The 13,578-nt window shown below is 45.7% G+C and overlaps 1 protein-coding gene across 1 annotated transcript in view; it reads right to left on the bottom strand.

Annotated features, from left to right (window-relative positions):
* Positions 1-6,052: 6,052 nt before the first annotated feature.
* LOC137410976 (uncharacterized) overlaps positions 6,053-13,578 on the bottom strand; it is a 405,982-nt gene continuing 398,456 nt past the window's right edge. Inside the window, exons 19-20 of the mRNA XM_078778383.1 lie at positions 11,467-12,995; positions 6,053-7,667 (exon numbers count right to left, since the gene is read on the bottom strand). Coding sequence (XP_078634509.1) covers positions 11,473-12,995 — 1,523 coding nt within the window. The 3' untranslated portion in view covers positions 6,053-7,667; positions 11,467-11,472. The remainder of the gene's footprint in view (positions 7,668-11,466; positions 12,996-13,578) is intronic.

The following is a 13,578-nucleotide window of genomic DNA, read 5'->3' as shown; positions in this document are numbered from 1 at the left end:
AATGCCTTCCCTACTGTTATGGTCTGACCCTCCAAATCCTTACCATTCCAATTCTTCTCTGCCTCTCTGGCGTCTCTTGTGCTTGCAAACGTGACAAAGCCGAACCCTCTTGACCGTTGCGTTTCCCTGTCTTTTACCACCCGCACTTCCACCAGCGGCCCATATCTGTTGAAGACAGAGGTCAGGACTTCTTCCTCTGTGTTGAAGTTCAGTCCCCCTACAAATAACTTGGAACTTTTGTCGCCATCCCAAGCTGGTGGGGTGTTATTTTCCCTGCTGTGCTCTTTACCAACCCTCGGGTTACCATAAATTTGCCCCCCGGCCAAATCATTCCCAATAATCACAGATACTCCCTCTACAGGAAGCGTGGCTTGTAAACCGACGGTGACCGGTCCTGACACCAAATCGGATTCCAAATGGATGACATGAAGTGGGGCACTAACACAGCCACCGATCCCTTGTAACCGAACACTATCACCAGTTGCGGTACTCTTTGACAATGGCAAAATGCCTTCAAGCATTAAGGATTGATGGGCTCCTGTGTCCCTCAAAACCCTATCCCGGTCTTGGGTTAGTCAAGTCTCCCTTGAGTGAGACCAACCCCTCATAAATAAATGGTTGGTAACTCTTCTGTGGGCGATTTCTTACGTTTGCCATCGCATTCGGAGTTGTACTAGTCGGACTTCGCTCTGGGTTGTCCCTTTTCATGAGGTAACAACTGGACATCAAGTGTCCAGGTTTTTTGCAAAAGGCGCAAGTAGGCCCGGAGGAAAAACTCGTGGTCTGCCTCGGGCCCCCCGGGAAATAAGTTTGTCTTGAGCCCGTAGCCCCCTGATTTCGAACAGTTCGGGTATCAGCGTTGCCCCCATATTCATCTCGAGGCCACCGCCATGTATTGTCGTTCTCCGCACCTGCTGGTCCACACCTCCCCTACGGAGATCTAGGCGAGGAGTTAGGTTCGTGGACCCCTATCCGGTGTGTTAAGGCATAATCATCTGCCATGGTGGCTGCGTCCCACAACTTTGGTACTTTCTTTTCCTGCAGGTACACTTTGATGTCCTCGTGGACACACTGTTGAAATTCCTCCACCAGGATCAAGTCACGCAATGTTTCGAAGTCTTTCCCGACTCCTTTTGACACACCACCGATCCAACATGTTTTCTTTCACTCTGGCAAACTCCACATGGGTCTCACTCTCCCTCTTCCTGGAGTTCTCGTTCCACTCTCCTTTCCTCTGCTTGTTTCTCTTCTCTCCTCTGCTTTCCTTTCTTCTTCTGCTCTTTCCTTTTCTGCTTTCCTTTCTTCTTCTGCTCTTTCCTTTTCTGCTTTCCTTTCTTCTTCTGCTAACCTTTCCTGGAGTTCTCGTTCCACTCTCCTTTCCTCTGCTTGTTTCTCTTCTCTCCTCTCTTCTGCTTTCCTTTCTTCTTCTGCTCTTTCCTTTTCTACTTTCCTTTCTTCTTCTTTAATCCGTTCCTGGCTCCGTAATTGCAACTCCAGTTTCCGGAGCTCAACGTCTTCTGGTTCTTCGGGTAGCCACTGCCAGGCTAACTCGTCCCATGTTCCTAATCCCACCATAGACTGTATCACCGTGGTCTGCAACTCTGCCTTCCTCAAATTAGTTCGGACCTCCAAGTTAAAATGTTTGGCCAATTTCAAGAGGTCCGCTTTTCGTAACGCTCGGAACTGTGCCTCACTAGGTGTTACCGCAAAGTTATGTGCAACAAACGCCATGGTGACTATCGTTAACACCTGTTAACCTTCACCCAAGACTTTACCACAATTTCTCAAAAATTTACCAATTAATAATTAATTAATTAATTTTAATTAATAATAATAATTATTTTATTATGTTATACAATTTTAAATCCCGGACGTAGACCCAATTGCGAATCCGCAAATCGTAATTTGGACGAGCCCCCAATTCTGTTACGTGGTCCTCCCGGTGACTACCTGGTCTCGGTGACCCCCGGACCGTGAGAGGAACTCCGCCAGAAAGATCTATTATGTATGCGCTTTCGTAACGCAATCAATATTAATTCCAATCAAGAAAAAACCCCACACCAAGGATCCGGAATAATCAATGATATATTCCCCGAGCAATCAACCATCAACAATCAGCAATCAATATTACAAAGATGTAAACTCATCTACATTAACTCTAAGATGGCCATATTATACATTCCTCACGTGAGCCCCACTCCCGACCCCCTCCGTGGTCAATGTCTCTCACAATGTCTCCGTACTCCTGTAGTTCGATCTCCGCACGTGGGCGGTTGAACGGACCCTTCCTGACGTGCTTCCACCGGGCACGTCCCGTACCGGGAACAACGGCTGCAGCGCACACCTCCTGGCCAAGCAAATCGGGCAAAGCAACACGCGGCTTGCCCAGCGCGCGAGGCCCAACGTGCGACCCGTACGCGGCCTTGTAGACGGTGAGGCGAACTGTGCCGGACGCTTGGTTCCGTGCACGAACCCACAGTGACTTGATGTGTCAAAGGGTAGTTACACGTCCCGGTAACTCCTCTCGCCAGACGGGCTTTTAAACGCCGATTCTGTTACGTTGCTCAATAGCGATACCGCTCGTGCCCGAGCTCGGCGAGGAAGAAGAAGAATCGTCGCTTCTCCAGGACCTCGTGTCTTTTCTCCTTCCGTTTCCGGTCTCCTTTTTCCCAGAAGGGCTCCTGACCCTTTAATCACAACAACCGTTAATCGACTACACATTGATAAGCAAAGACCTGAATAGTAATTCACATACATTCACATAAATATGTAACAGTTGGTAGACAGGTTATTGGCCGGTATTTGTGGGGTATTTGTGTCTCCTCAGATTTTAGAATGAGGAAGGTGTTACCTTCTGTGAGCCATTATCCATTTCCTGATCCCCTTGGATAAGTTAATTGAATGCTGGAGTGTAGTGAACGTCGGGAGCATCAAATTGCTTCAACCAGAAGTTTGGGATCCCATCTGGGGCAGGGCTTTTGAGGGTTGCCATTTTGCCAGTTGTTGTGCATCACCATTTTCTGTATCAATTATTACTGGGGGCATTTTCTCAAGATGTTGCCTTTTCTCCTCCAGGTTTCAGATCGATTGCCCCTCCTTGTTGTTATTTTTGATCTTCATAAATTCCGTTCCTGAATTGTTCCAGTTCATCTTTTTCAGGAGGGGATGACACATTCTGCTCCCGTTTCACTCGTTCAAGGTGGAATCTTTTCGGGTTGTTTTCAAACATCCGGCGTTGTTTTCTCCTCATGTTAGCCTCGCCGGAGGCTTTTTATTTGCCCTTGCTATCATTTAGGTTTGCAGTTTATTTTCAGCAACCATGACCTCGAGGACTTTGTCTTCAATTTTATATTTGTATATTCTTTTCTGGATTCTCCTCTTGAGTTTTGGGCTTTGATATCATCTTTGAAACTGCTGTATTTGGCTTGTCTCCTTTCTGAGCATCTCCCTCCGTCTCTCAAGTCGTTGCTTCCATGGTGTGCTTGGTTTTTATTTGTGGAACCTGTTCTGTTCTTGTGGTGTTTTGTTGTTACTTTTTCCTGAATGAATAGTGCTGCTGTAAAATTCATTGATTATTTCTTTCTGTGTGACTGATTTTGGTGTTATTGTTTTTAAAGATTTGTTTGTTCTGGTGATTAGTACTTTTGTGGGTTTACCATTATTCCGTGAAATTAGTCGTGGTCTTTCTTCAGGTGGTATCAATCGCACCTCCTCTATCTTATTAGCCATCTCCTCTTCCAGATCACTTTCCTTATCATCCTCTGCCTCCTTCTCTCTGTCGCTCGTTATCCTTCTGCCCATTATCATTTGTATCTGTCTGTTTTATCGCCATAAACAGGTCTTCTCACTGCCCATCCCCATCACTTCAGATGCAGAGCACCTTCTGCGTGGAAGGCTGTTTCATGTTCCCCCTCCTCTCAGCATTCCAGCTTTCATTATTTTTGTCATTACTGCACTGCTTAGATATTTCCTTTGAGACAGGCTTCACCAATGTAGCTTTTGTGCTTTGATGCAGGACTCCGCCTATTTATGGGAAAGTTCAGCCGTCTACCTTAACAGGACGCACCCTGACTGCATGGTGTGCCCACACAGACATCAAAGAGCTTTCTCTGTTGGGGGCCTGTGACCTTTTGTTTGGAGTTTTTTTTTTAATACTCTCCAACACACAAGCCCCATCGAGCATCATGGACGGGGCTTTCGTTGCACCAGGTGTCCTGGTAGCTCCCTCAGTTGTTCCACCATACATTATGTCCACCACGATTTTCCCACTCACGCTCGCTTTCTTTCTACTCTGGGTGCCGCTGCATGGACCATTTAGAATCCAGTCTGATACATTATCCGAGCCGCTTTGCTCGTGGCCGCATAGCCTGTTGTTACGAGCCATGCACGCTTCTCTGACCTTTAGCCCTGTGCAGCGATTTCCCTCTGACGAGACAGCTTCGATGCTTCCATTCCTCATGGTCTCCGTTCACCCACGTGAGACCTTCGGGTAGACCCTCGGCTATTCATTCCATGCTTTATGTCCGCCACTTTCTTTCTTCTCCGGTTGCCACCACAGGGACTGGTCATTGTTTCGTCAGAGATGATAGCCTCGCCCCCTTCGTTCATCGCCGCGGCATCCCTCGGTGTGTGTGTGTGTATGTATGTATGTCCGTATGTATGTGTGTATGTATGTCCGTGTGTATTTAAGTATGTGTGTGTGTTGACAAAGTCGCCGGAGGCATTATGTTTTCAGGTTGTCCATCCGGCTGTCCGCGATAGGTTTTCGTTGCCGCGATAACTTGAGAACGGCGAAAGGGATCTTAGTCAAACCTGGCACAAGTATGTATAATAAGGTAAAGATGAACTGATTAGATTTTGGGGTCAAGAGGTCAAAGTCTCTAATATGTCTATATCTTGAGAACGGCTGAAGTGATCCAATTCAAACTTAGTACAGGTATGTACTACTGTGTTCAAAAAGTATCCGACCTTTATTTTTCGTGCGTAAAAAAAAAGAAGCTAGGGAGGCGTTGATTGGTGCACGTATGTAGGCGATCCTAATGCGCATGCGTGAATTTTTTCCCTCCTGCAGAAGCTGTCATTCGATTGATTAGGAAGTAAGTGTAAGTCGCCGATTAGTGAGGAAGTGTAAGTGAGCGCCGTCGGATTTTCGTTTTTAACAAAATGACGGAAAAACTTGAACAACGCTACTGCATCAAATTTCGTGTAAAGCTTGGCGATTCCCAAGTGGAAACGATCCGCAAGATTCAACACCGTTCATTCCATTATGAGGGAGGATTTGGGCTTCAGGAGAATCTCAGCGAAGTTCGTACCAAAGCTGCTAACGATTGAGCAGAAGCAACTCCGTTTGGAGATCGCACAGGACATGCTGGAGTCTGTGAACAGCGATCCCAGCTTCCTCAACACAGTGATCACTGGCGATGAGTCCTGGGTTTATGGGTACAACCCAGAAACCAAGTTGCAGTTTTGATGCAAGTTTGATGAAACACAAAATTTGATGCAGTAGCGTTGTTCAAGTTTTTCCGTCATTTTGTCAAAAACGAAAATCCGACGGCGCTCTCTTACATGTCCTCACTCATCGGCGGTCTGCCGTCGAATGACAGCTTCTGCAGGTGGGAAAAAATTCACACGTGCGCATTAGGATCGCCTACATACGTGCACCAATCAACGCCTCCCTCGCTTCTTTTTTTTTTACGCACGAAAAATAAAGGTCGGATACTATTTGAACACACTACGTGTAATGATGATTAACTTATTAGATTTTTTTGGTCAAAGATCAAATCTGTAATGGGTCTATGACATGAGAATGGCTGAAGTGATCCAATTCAAAGTTGGTACAGGTATGTATAATATTGTAAAGATCAAGTGATTCGATTTTGGGGTGAAAGGTCAAAGGTCAAATCTGCAATAGGTCTATAACTTGAGAACGGCTGAAGTGATCTAATTCAAACTTGGCACAGGTTTATATAATGTTGGAAAGATTACCTTATTCGATTTTGGGGTCAAATGTCAAATCTGCAATAGGTCAAAAACTTGAGAACGGCTGAAGTGATCCAATTCAAACTTGGTACAGGTGTGTTTAATGATGTAAAGATTAAATGATTAGAAGTTGGGGTCAAGAGGTCAAAGTCTGTAATAAGGCTATAATACGAGAATGGCTGAATTGATACAATTCAAACTTGGTACAGGTATGTATTATGATGGAAAGATTAACTGATTAGATTTTAGGTTGAAGGGGTCAAAGATTAAAGGTCAAAGTCTGTAATAGGTCTATAATTTGAGAATGGCAAAAGGGATCTAATTCAAACTGGGTACAGATATGTGTGATGATGTAAAGATCAACTGATTAGATTTTGGGGGACCGAGGTCAAAGGCCAAAGGTCAGAGGTCATGTCAGGTAAAAATGTGCTGACTTGGGCACAGCTGAATGAATTTAAATCAAACATGTTACAAGGATTATAATGATGTAATAATGTGGGCGGAGGCATATCAGTCGACATCATGATGGAGAAGAGTGCCGTTCTAGTTCATAAATTGAAATGAGTGTGAATATTTTTGGGAAAACTTAAGCTTGAATACCATTGTAAAGATATGTGTGCACAAAATAATTCAATTTAAAACTAATTAAATAATGCAACGATCACAGAACATGGTTCACAAGGGCATTGTGAAGAAAGCCCTCAGCGATTCAGGCAGTGTTCTGTTGTTTATACACCGCCCAAACAACTATGTGGCATTCTCTCAAGCAGCGTTTTTACCACAGAGGTCACACAGGTCCTTGCTATTATTTTCAGCTATTTTCTCTCAAAATTGTGAGTTGGACAGGCGACTGGGAAGGATTTTTGTGAAGTCAGTGAGCATGACGGAGGAGCGGAACGTGTTAAAAATTCCGCTGTTTCAGTGTGGGAATGCCCATTTTGCTTTTATAAGCGGGAGAGGGAAGAAGGGAGGGAGAGAGAGAAAAGATTGGACAGATTTGGAAGGGGGGATTGTGGAGTTGTGGTGGGGAGGGGGTCGAAGGCTTGAAGTGGGGGAGGGGATTGATGCATTAGGGCTGGTAGTGGGAGGACCCAGTGTTGGTGGAAGAAAAAGCAAAAAAGGGACAGAGTTGGAAGGAGGAGGGTAAGTCTTTGTGGGGGGAAGATTTTCAGTGGGGAGGGGGCAGTTGAGAAGTTGTCAGAAGTGCATGTGTTAGTTTATTCAGTAAAAACGTCATTGGCCACAGGTGTGTGTGTGTGTGTGTGTGTGTGTGTGTGTGACAATGTAAGCAGGTGACACAAACATCCTCCAGGTAAGGTGCTTGTGTGTTTTAAGGCAGGATGATTGAATGAAATACTTTTTGCAAATGGTGTTCGGGTCCCAGTCCTATTCCCGATTCATAAATTATCTCCCTTCTTATCCATCTTGCCCACCTGCATCTCATTCCTCCCCACACCCATTGTTGGTCCTAGTCGGCCTCAATCTCTTCCACGAGACTTGGCTACGTATAACAAGGTAAAATAAAAAGTGTTTCATGAGCTCACATGATTTGATGAAGGATTTTACACAAATTTTGCATTTGCATGAACATTCTCTTTGTTGGTAATCTCCTTGTTCTTCATTGTGATTTCCACGTGTTTATTCAGGTGGCATGACCGATTGAAAGATTCTCTACAAACTGTGCATTTAATAATAATAATAATAATTCATTTATTTTGTATAGCGCTTTTCCAGAAGCCCAAAGGCGCTTTGACAGAGTGGAAAACATAATGCATAACAATACATGAAAACAACAATTGCAAAAAGACAAGAATCAAGAAAACAAACAGCAGCGATATACGGCATATATATAAGACAAGAATCAAAAAGACAAGACAAGAATCAATAGGGAAATATTTAAAGCAAAAGGAGGGAGAAGGAGAAGAGATAGTCAGGGGTTAAATGCTGTGGGTTGAATGTTGAATGCAGCGTTGAACAGGTGGGTCTTTAGTGATGTTTTGAATGTGGTGAGTGAGGAGGAGTCTCTGATGGTGTGAGGTAGTGAGTTCCAGAGGGTGGGAGCAGCGATGGAGAAGGCCCTGTCCCCCCAGGATCTGAATTTGGTCCGGATGGAGGGGGTCAGGAGGTTGGTACCAGCAGAGCGGAGGTTGCGGGTGGGAGTGTGTCTGGAGAGGAGGTCAGCCAGGTAGGATGGGGCCAGGTTATGGAGGGCTTTGTATGTCAAGAGGAGGATTTTGTACTGGATTCTCTGGGGGATGGGGAGCCAGTGAAGCTTGTAAAGGACGGGGGTGATGTGGTCACGGGTCCGGGAATGAGTGAGTAGACGGGCAGCGGAGTTCTGAATGTATTGGAGTTTATTGGTGATTTTTGAGGGTGAACCATAGAGGAGGCTATTGCAGTAGTCCAGACGGGAGGTGATGAAGGCGTGGATGAGGGTTTCTGCAGCCGTGGAGGAGAGGGATGAGCGGAGACGGGCAATGTTTTTCAGGTGAAAGAAGGCTGACTTTGTGATCTGTTTAGTGTATTTGTCGAAGGAAAGGGTTTGGTCAAAGATGACGCCAAGATTCCGGATGTGAGGGGAGGTGGATACTGGGATACCGTCGATGTTGAGGGCAAAGTTATGGGTGGATTTTGTGAGCGTTTTTGGGCCAATGATGATTATTTCAGATTTATCACAGTTAAGCTTGAGGAAGTTGATTTGAAGCCAGGATTTTATTTCAGTGATGCAGTTTGTCAGGATAGAGTGGGTGTCGGTGGAGACGGACTTGGTGGAGATGAAAAGCTGGATGTCATCGGCGAAGCAGTGGAATTGGAGACCATGACGGCGGATTAAGTGACCGAGCGGGGACAGGTAAAGGATGAAGAGGAGGGGGCCAAGAACTGAACCTTGGGGGACACCTTGGGGGAGGGGAGCAGTGGGGGATTTGCAGTTATTGATGGAGATGAACTGGCATCTGTCAGAGAGGTATGATTTAATCCAAGAGAGGGCAGTGCCGGTGACGTTAAAGGTGGATTCAAGTCGGGTGAGGAGGATAGTGTGATCGATGGTGTCAAAGGCAGCGCTGAGGTCGAGGAGGACGAGAATGTTGAGGTTGCCAGCGTCAGAGGAGAGGAGAAGGTCGTTGGTGATTTTGAGGAGAGCAGTTTCAGTACTGTGGTTGGAGCGGAATCCGGATTGGAATGTTTCATACAAGTTATTGGCAGAGAGATGATGTTTGAGTTGAGTGGCTACAGCGCGTTCCAAAACTTTTGACAGAAAGGGTAGGTTGGAGATGGGTCTGAAGTTGTTTAGGGTGTCAGGGTTTAGACCAGGTTTTTTTAGGATGGGGGTAACAGCAGCAATTTTGAGGGAAGGTGGGACGATGCCTGTAGACAGGGAGGAGTTTATTGTTGCAATGATAAGTGGAGAGAGAGCAGGGAGGGAGGCTTTGACAAAGCTGGAGGGGATGGGGTCAAGAGTGCAGGTGGCAGTTTTCATTCCTATGAGGAGTTCAGAGAGGTCAGTAGGAGAGATCGGGGAGAACCGAGACAGGGGATGGCAGGACAAGGGGGGGCAGGTGGTTGGAGGGGGAGCGGGTGCGGCGGTGGTCAAGCTGTTGTAGATGTTGTCAATTTTGCGTTGGAAGAAAGAGAGGAAGGAGATGCAGTTGTCTACTGTGAATGACTGGGTGGTGGTGTTCAGGGGGCGGAGGAGTTTGTTTATTGTCGAGAAGAGTGCTTTTGGGTTTCCGGAGCCAGAGTGGATAATTTGAGAGTAGTAGGCAGAGCGGGCGCGGGAGAGGGCATCTTTGTAGTGTTGTATGTGGTCCTTGTAGGCTTGGGAGTGAACTGTGAGACCCGTTTTATTGCGGAGTCTTTCAAGTTGGCGAGCACGAGTTTTCATCAGGTGGAGTTCAGGGGTAAACCAGGGAGCAGAATGGGTGAAAGAAACTGTTTTGGTTTTTACAGGCGCAAGCTGGTCAAGGCAGGAGGAGAGAGTGTGGTTGTAGTAGTCAGTGAGGTCGGAAGGGGTGTGGAGGTCAATGAAGGGAGAAGTGGACATTTTTTCAGAGAGGGTGGATGAGAATGAGGTAGGTGAAAGAGCGTTTAGCTTACGGAAGTTGATTGTGCGATAATGCCTTGGTGTTGGGGCGGGGATGTTGATGGTCAGAGTGATGGCTAAGTGGTCAGAGAGGGTGAGGTCGGAGCCATAGAGATGGTGCAAATTTAATCCAGTGGAGCAGACAAGGTCCAAAATGTGACCACGGATATGGGTAGGAAAGTCGACATGTTGAGTGAGGTTAAAGCAGGTGAGTAAATCAGTGAAGTCAGTGGTTATTGTGGAGTCAGTGGAGTCCATGTGGATATTGAAATCACCAAGGAGGAGGATTGAGGGGGAGAGGGAACATAGCTGGGTCAGAAAGTAGGAGAAGTCAGACAGGAATGATGGGTGTGGTTTGGGAGGGCGGTAGACGACAGCCATGACTGACTGCGTGTGACCAGAGAGTTTTAAAGCCAGGTGTTCAAATGATGGAGCAGATGAGATGGAGATGAGGTTGGTCTTGATGTCTTGACGGTGGATAACGGCAATTCCACCACCTCGGCCCTCCGAGCGTGGTTTATTGACGTAGGAATATCCATTGGGTGTGGTGAGGTTGAGTGTGTAGTAGTCCAGAGGTTTTTGCCAGGTTTCGGTGAGACAGAGAAAGTCCAGTTTGTTATCCAGGATGTATTCGTTCAGGATGAGGCATTTATTGTTGAGGGACCGGGTGTTGAACAGGGTGAGCTTGATGTTGTTTTGAACAGCAGGGATGAATTCAGGTGATTTAGCCAGGGTTCGTAGGCAAGAGGTGCGATCGTGTGGGTTGCTGTGACCAGGTGCGCTGGGACGAAGAGTGAGAGTGCGCTGAGCCGACCAGAGGACGGGGATGGAGTGACCTGATTGCAAATAAACAAACTTGCGACCGGAGCCACGGTGAATGTACCTGGGTCGTCGGAGGAGTCCATTTGATTTGATGGCAGAGATGCATGATATGGTGGAGCGGGTATTGAGCAGAAGAAGCCTTGCGGCGGAGTACTTCAGAGCCATGCCAGGCAGGAGCGAAGGGACGAGTACGAGGCCAAGGTCGAGGAGGCAAAGCGGCAAACGCAGCGGCAAACGCAGCGGCAAACGCAGCGGCAAACGACTGCAGCCGCTAATCAAGACCACAGCGGCAAACAAGGCCACAAGGCCACCGGCAAACAAGGCCACGGCCACAATCAACGGGAGCGGGCCTTTCGAATTCCGTATTCCGTACCATCAAAAGCAGATTCCGTTATCCAGCCGGAGAACACGCGGCACGTGCGGGTGTGAAAAGGCAGGACAGGTGTGAGATGTCAGGTCAGAAAGGCAGAAGCAGACCCTGTACATCCATCCAGTCGGAGAAGCGGCGAATATGCAACGCCAGCGTCCTCTCGCAACCGAACCCGGAAGTGTTCGGTGGTCAAGCATTTAAACCCGGAACATTTGTACAGTCATTCTCTGTTGTGAATTCTCATGTGTTGTTTAAGGGTGGATGAATGTTTAAAAGATTTTCCACAACTTGTGCATTTGTATGGGCGTTCATCATTGTGAATCATCATGTGTGATTTAAGGCTGGATGATCGATTAAAAGATTTTCCACAACTTGTGCATTTGTATGAGCGTTCATCATTGTGAATTATCATGTGTGATTTAAGGCTGGATGATCGATTAAAAGATTTTCCACAACTTGTGCATTTGTATGGGCGTTCACCATTGTGAATTTTCATGTGCCTTGTAAGGTGGGATGATTGATTAAAAGATTTTCCACAACTTGTGCATTCGTATGGGCGTTCATCATTGTGAATTTGCATGTGTGATTTAAGGTGGCATGAATGTTTAAAAGATTTTCCACAACTTGTGCATTTGTATGGGCGTTCACCATTGTGAATTTTCATGTGCCTTTTAAGGTGGGATGATTGATTAAAAGATTTTCCACAACTTGTGCATTCGTTTGGGCATTCATCATTGTGAATTTGCATGTGTGATTTAAGGGTGCATGAATGTTTAAAAGATTTTCCACAACTTGTGCATTTGTGTGGGCGTTCATCATTGTGAATTGTCATGTGTCTTTTAAGGTGGGATGATTTATTAAAAGATTTTCCACAACTTGTGCATTGGTTTGGGCGTTCATCATTGTGAATTTGCATGTGTGATTTAAGGTTGGATGACCGATTAAAAGATTTTCCACAACTTGTGCATTTGTATGTGCGTTCACCATTGTGAATAATCATGTGTTTTTTAAGGTTGGATGACCGATTAAAAGATTTTCCACAACTTGTGCATTTGTGTGGGCGTTCACCATTGTGAATTATCATGTGCCTTTTAAGATGGGATGAATGTTTGAAAGATTTTCCACAACTTGTGCATTTGTATGGGCGTTCATCATTGTGCATTCTCATGTGTCTTTTAAGGGTGGATGACACATTAAAAGATTTTCCACAACTTGTGCATTTGTGTGGGCGTTCATCATTGTGAATTGTCATGTGTATTTTCAAGCTGTGTGACCGATTAAAAGCTTTTCCACAACTTGTGCATTTGTATGGGCGTTCACCATTGTGAATTGTCATGTGTATTTTCAAGCTGTGTGGCCGTTTAAAAGCTTTTCCACAACTTGTGCATTTGTATGGGCGTTCACCATTGTGAATTATCATGTGTGTTTTAAGGGTGGATGACTGATTAAAAGCTTTTCCACAACTTGTGCATTTGTATGGGCGTTCATCCTTGTGAATTTTCATGTGCCTTATAAGGTTGCATGAATGTTTAAAAGATTTTCCACAACTTATACATTTGTCTGGGCGTTCATCATCGTCTCCTTTGTGAACCTGGTGAACATTTTTACGTGCCAACAATTCATTTTTCGTCTTTTTGTGTTTGTAAAAAGTCTTGTTTGCTTCAGTTGGCAAGTCCTGTGGGCCTGGGTCTACGCTGTTCATAAAAGTAGGTGCAGTCTCCCTTGCAGATTCAATGGATCCACCTGGAAATACAAGATCACGTGACATGTAAAAAAAAATCATAAAAACCTGATATTGCTCAATACTCGTGATATAATTCTGACAAACGTACACAAACATGTACATATTGTTACGTTTGTGGGGGAAGGGGATATAATACCATAGTGGAAATAGGATTGCATAGTCATAGTATGGACCATGTACGGGTCGGAGACATCTCAATGTATCAAGGAGGGAAAACTGAGATTAAGATCGTTTACGTGTCAGCACACGGGAGGGTGGCGTTGTGTTGACTCAGTTGGATATAAGATTAGTTCTCTCCCAGTATGTGATTACCCTCCGTGGTTTTTCCTTTTGTTTTTACAATTATAAGATGCCGGCCATATAAACGCACATATTTAACCAATAACAACAACAATCGCCGACAGTTTCCAGACATTACGATCGACAAATAAACCCCGCCCCACCAACTGACTAAGGAACAAGGCCACACCCCCAGAGTGGGACGAGGTGCATGGAAACTATCGTAACCGGCAGACCACAATCCAAGCTTCGTCATTCGATAATCTCGCAGTTCACTCTCAAATATCCTGTGCCAAGGATCGT

The sequence above is a fragment of the Myxine glutinosa genome, chromosome 5 (assembly GCF_964187855.1).
Source record: "Myxine glutinosa chromosome 5, kmMyxGlut1.1, whole genome shotgun sequence".
Taxonomy (NCBI): Eukaryota; Metazoa; Chordata; class Myxini; order Myxiniformes; family Myxinidae; genus Myxine; species Myxine glutinosa.
The sequence above is the reverse complement of the archived record's forward strand: the minus strand, read 5'-3'. Positions and strand labels throughout refer to the sequence as shown.